The sequence below is a fragment of the Crocodylus porosus genome, unplaced genomic scaffold, assembly GCF_001723895.1.
Source record: "Crocodylus porosus isolate Cpor-Errol unplaced genomic scaffold, CroPor_comp1, whole genome shotgun sequence".
Classification (NCBI taxonomy): Eukaryota; Metazoa; Chordata; order Crocodylia; family Crocodylidae; genus Crocodylus; species Crocodylus porosus.
In genome coordinates, this window is record NW_017728951.1 from 8,725,514 (window position 1) to 8,731,318 (window position 5,805).

A 5,805-nucleotide genomic window follows, 5' to 3' on the forward strand; every position below is an offset into this window, starting at 1 on the left:
ATGTTAAGATTATGTTAAACTACACAAAGCTCATGAAACTCTCTGTATAATGGTAAACAAAAAGGTGTAGAGGAAGGCAATATGCTTAAAATAAATATTTCTCTTAAGTATCCAGTATCCAAAGCAAGATTATTGGTGCAAAGTTTGTGCACAGTTCACAGGCTGAGGCTTAGCTCTTACAGTTTCATAGTTGTAGGGTTGGAAGGGACCTAAGTAGATCATCGAGTCCAACCTTCTGCCCTGGGCAGGAATGAATACTGGGCTCATATGACCCCAGCTAGATAATTATCAAGCCTCCTCTTAAAGACCCCCAAGGTAGAAGCCAGTACCACTTCCCTTGGAAGTTGGTTCCAGATCCTAGCTGCTCTGATTGTGAAGTAGTGCCTTCTAATGTCCAGCCTGAACCTACTCTCAAACAATTTATGTCTGGTATTCCTTGTTACTCCAGGAGGTGCTCATGGGAACAGGGTCTCTCATATTCCCTGCTGGTCCCCACCTGGTGACTTCATAGATGGCCACCAGGTCCCTCCTCAGCCTTCTCTTGTGAAGGCTGAACAGGCTCAGGTCCTGTAGCCTCTCCTTGTAGGTTCTGCCCTGCTGTCCTCAGATCTTGCAAATGACCCTCCTCTGGACCCTCTCAATGCTGTCCACCTCCTTCCTAAAGTGCAGCGCTTCATTTTTAGTGTTTTCCATTCTCAGTTTTTACCAATTTTTTTCCACTGATAGATTCCCTGTTTTTTAAAAGTTTTTACTGATTTACATCCATTTTTCAGTTAAATTCCCTGTTAACTAGCATGAGTGGGGAATGACCCATTCCACGTTTGTGCTGGTTAACAGGGATTTGAACTGAAAAATGGGTGGTGCTGGTAAGCTAAAAATGCTGCTGTGCCAGTTACCAGAGTCATAGGTTTCCAGCTGGATGTGGAGGGGGTGGTGGTGGCAGCCACATGAGGAGCAGGGGGGTGGTGGTGGCCGCGCAGGGGCTGGGGGAGGGTAGCTGGAGCCACTGCCTTTGGGTGCGGGGCACCCAGTTCTGATGCTGGGTGGGGTGGGAGGTGCCAGTGCTGGGGTTGGGTCCCCTCCCACTCCACATCTGGCTGCATGCCACTCCCCCTCCCCACAAATGCCAGGGCAGCCTGGCAGCAGGATGCTGCAGCAGCGGGGAAGGACACAAATGCAACCAGGGAAGAAAGGCAAGTGTGGCGCCATGTGCTTCCTGCTGCTGATCCAGGGGCATGCACACCCTGGGAAGAGCCTGGCACAGGCCTCCCAACCCGCAGCCTTCCTGGGGGGCGCATAGCAGCAAGAGCCGTACCCTGAACCCACTGACAGCTCCCCCACTTTGCTCCCTGCTGCATCCCCGGGAGCAACCAATGGGCTGTGCCGTGCCCCTCCCCCCACCTTTTCCCAAGTCTCATCCTGACTCCCTCCCTGCCTCACTCACCACCGATTCTTTTCCCCCAATTTAAACTGATTTTTTTAAAAAAATCATTCCTTTTATCCTGAATTCATCCCGGTTTTTATGTTTCAAAGATAAACCCTGAAAAATTCCCAGATTTTTTTTTTTTTAAATAAAAACTGAGAATGCGGACCACTATTCATTTCTCATGGCTACTTCCATGAAAATTTGTCTCATACCTTTTCCCTTCTCTCGTAGGCTTGCTTTAAAGCTTTCTGGTTTGTGAACTGCTTTAAAACTTTGTTCTTTGATTTTGTGTGCAGGAACTCACCAGCATTTGGAAGCTATTCTTGTTAAATCATCCTGTGAGTGGGCAGTCGGGAGTTGGTGCCACTGAACTTTTCACTTGGGAAAATGCATCGAAACAGCGGCTTTGCCAGAACATGGCTGAGAGTGACCTTTGCCTGTACTCTAATGGGCTCCAATGCATGACTTCATTACCATGGTGATGATCTTAACCAAAACTCTGGAAAACAAAGGTGCTGAATCTGTAACATGCAGGACTGAGCTGGTAAGATTCAAAACATCTTAATTCAAAACGCTTTGCTTGTTTTAGTTGCATAGAAGCTACATAATATTTCTGTAGTTCATATTTAGGACTGGATCCTCAGTTGGAAAAAAAAAGCATTGATACAGTGATTTCAAATGAGCCATGTTCATTTGCAACAGCCGGGGACATGATATTTAGTAAACAACAAGAATACGGGGTGTTTGTTGCATGTGAATCTCAGTAAAGCATTCAATGTCATGTCATATAATAATGTATTACAAAACTGGATAAAGACCAGCTGGATGAATAGCATGGGTTAGTAGTCGTTTGACTAACAGCAAACAGATTGTCATCATTAGTAGTCCAATGAGCAAGTGGGGAGCAGTGTTAAGTGGGGCAGTTTCATTAACAATAAAGAAAAAGATGCAAATTCAATTCAGAATGACCTGACAACACAGAAAAATTAGAGGGGCAGGCAGCAAGAGCAAAAGAGAAAGAAAGAGCAAATGTATTGGGGTAGCACAACTGTGAGCTGAGCGGACCTAAAGAGGAAAAATAAATAGCACAAGTGCAAATTAGGAATAAATACCTGGAAAGCACCAAGTACAAAAATGGCCTGGGGGGACAATATTAGAGCTCAATCTGAGTAAGCTCAGTCAGTGCTAGTCTCAGACGTGTGGATATCTCATAGCAGTCAAGGAGCACAAAACTAATGAGAACAAGGTGTTGTTGCTGGCAAATGCTTCTAGAGCAAAAGGAAGATGCTGAGTACTAGTAGGGGATGAGTCTGCTCAGTGCCTGGCAGGGAATGTCTAGCAGATGTATGCCATAAGTGAGCATTTGAGGGTACGTGAAATGTAAACTCAGGACCCATGAAACTGACAGTGGAACATGTTGCATTAGTGTTACCTAATAGCTAATAGCATGCGGTAGAGTGGAATGGTTGGATTACATGAGTCTTCAGAGGGAAATCAGCAGACTAATCTGATAGGATGGAGTGGAGGAGAAGACAAGAAAGTCAGAGAGAGTTTTCAAATACCAGGAGATGAATTTAACAAGAGCTTACATTTTGGAAAAGAAAGTTAAAAATAACGGAAGATTCAGTGTTCTTGGTAACATTACTGGATGCATTAGTGTTCCAGTACTGTCTTACTCCATGGACGAGGAGAGGCATCTCCACTAGCTGGAACACAGCCCTAGGACAAAGGAGGTCAAGGTTGTACGCCTAGTTGTGCCATTGGCACACTGGAAGACCTGGGATGAGTCTGTACCATGCTGCACCTCAGTTTCCCCATATCTGGGGTAGGGTAAGCCCACGTCTTCAGACTCCGAGGGCTTATACCATTAGAGTTTGTACAGGAACTTGCCCTCTTTGAATGGAATATGTGAAGGATGTGCAGAGCAGTATTACATTTTTTTCCTTTCAATCGTATTAGTCTGCCAGACATCTGAGTATCTCAGAGTGCTTGATCGTTATCTCCAGAGTGGAGAAACTGAAGTAGAGGGGTGCAGTGACCCCAAGGTCATACAGTGAGTTAGTACTGTAGCTACAAACAATCTGGGATGAAATCTTAGCCCCAGTGAAGATTATAGTTTCATAGTTGATAGGGTCGGAAGGGACCTGAGCAGATCATCAAGTCTGACCCCTGTCATGGGCAGGAAAGAGTACTGGGGTCAAACGACCCTGGCTATGTGATTATCTAGCCTCCTTTTGAAGACCTCCAGGGTAGGAGCCAGCACCACTTCCCTTGGAAGTTGGTTCCAGATCCTAGCTGCCCTGACTATGAAGTAGTGCCTCCTGATATCTAGCCTGAACCTATTCTCAGTCAACTTATGGCCATTATTCCTAGTTACTTCTGGTAGTGCTTGGAGAAACAGGGACTCTCCTGTTTCCTGCCGGTCCCCTTTGGTAAGTTTATAGAGGGCTACCACATCCCCTCTCAGCCTTCTCTTGTGAAGGCTGAACAGGTTCAGGTCCCGTAGCCTCCGTTCATAGGGTCTGTCCTGCTGCTTCCTGATCATGCAAGTGGCCCTCCTCTGGACCCTCTCAACGCTGTCCACATCCCTCTTGAAGTGCGGCGCCCAGAACTGGACGCAGTACTCCAGCTGTGGCCTGACCAGTGTCGCATAGAGGGGGAGGATCACCTCCTTGGGCCTACTCGTGATGCATCTGTGGATGCATGACAAGGTGCAGTTAGCCTTCCTGACCATGTCCCCATATTGGTGGCCCATGGTCGTCTTGGAATCAATAATGACTCCAAGATCCTTTTCTGCCTCTGCACTGCCGAGAAGGAAGTTCCCCAGCCTGTAGGTATGGTGCTGGTTCTTCCTCCCTAGGTGCATCACCTTGCACTTGTCAGTGTTGAAACCCATCCTATTCTCACCCGCCCACCCTTGTAACCTGTCCAGATCTAGTTGTAGACTGTCCCTCCCTTCTAGCGTGCCTACTTCTCCCCACATCTTAGTGTCATCTGTGAATTTGAACAAGGTGCTTTTCACCCCCTTGTCCAAGTCGCTGATGAAGATGTTGAATAGTGTGGGCCTGAGGAATGAGCCCTGGGGGACCCTACTGCCCACATCGCTCCAGGTCGAAAATGACCCATCCACCACCACTATCTGAGTGCGGCCCTCCAGCCAATTTGCGACCCATCTGACTGTATAAGCATTGACACCACATTAGTTGCCTAATTTTTTAATGAGAATGGGGTGAGAGATAGTGTTGAAGGCCTTCCTAAAGTCCAGAAAGACTACGTCCACTGCAACACCTGCATACAAGGATTTCGTGACCTGGTCATAGAAGCCAACCAGGCTGGTCTGACATGACCTGGCTCTAATGAACCCATGTTAGTTTCCCCTAAACTTAATCTCTCCTGCTGGTCCCTCACAGATGTGCTCCTGGATAATTTTCTCAAAGAGCTTCCCCAGGACCAAGGTAAGACTAATGACCCTATAGTTTCCTGGGTCCTCCTTCCTCCCTTTTTTGAAAATGGGGACCACATTGGCCCTTTTCCAGTCCTCTGGCACCTCACTAGAGCACCACGAGTACTCATAAAGCTGTGCCAGGGGTCCTACAATGACCTCTGCCAATTCCCTCAGCACCCTGGGGTGGAGATCATCTGGACCTGCTGATTTGAATACATCCAGTCCCACCAGAAGTTCCCTGACTAGGTCCTTTCTGACCCTAGGCCTGGTGGTGCATCTCCTGAGTCTGTCCAGAATCCCAGTGGGGGTGATGTCCCGATCCCTGCTCAGAAAAATGGAGGCAAAGAATTTGTTAAAGAGGTCAGCTTTACCATCTGGTGCAACCACCAGATAGCCAAGCGTGTCCTGCAGAGGCCCCATGTTGCCTGGTGCCTTCTTTTTACTCCCTATGCATTTAAAAAAGGAATTCTTATCTTTGATCCTGGTTGATAGTCCGAGTTCTGTCTCTGCCTTAGCCTTCCTAACAGCCCCCCTACAGTCTTGAGCAATGGAAGTATAATCTTCCTTGGTGATGGCCCCTCCCTTCCATTGGGTGTATGCCTCCTTTTTAACTTTCAGATGTTCCTGAATGCCTTTGATGAGCCATGGGGGCTTTTGAGCACTCTTGCCCCCTTTGATTTGCTTTGGGACTGTCACCCTTTGGGCTCGGAGGATCATCTCCTTAAGGAATGACCACTCATCTTGGACTCCCAACTCCCCTCCCCTCCCCTCCGGGACCTCAGTGCCTCCCCGACTAATCTCCTTAACTCATTGAGATTGGCCCTCCTAAAGTCAAGGGGTGCTGCCTTGCTGCAGGCCTTTGTCAACCTTGCGCTGGATGGTGAATTCCAGTAGGCAATGATTGCTATCGCCCAGGTGGTCGAGAATCCGCAGT

General features: G+C 47.7%; 1 protein-coding gene across 1 annotated transcript in view; it reads left to right on the top strand.

Annotated features, from left to right (window-relative positions):
• The first annotated feature begins 1,866 nt into the window (after positions 1-1,866).
• The window catches only part of FAM53B (family with sequence similarity 53 member B), a 112,912-nt gene continuing 108,973 nt past the window's right edge, over positions 1,867-5,805 (top strand). Inside the window, exon 1 of the mRNA XM_019556080.1 lies at positions 1,867-1,970. Coding sequence (XP_019411625.1) covers positions 1,884-1,970 — 87 coding nt within the window. The 5' untranslated portion in view covers positions 1,867-1,883. The remainder of the gene's footprint in view (positions 1,971-5,805) is intronic.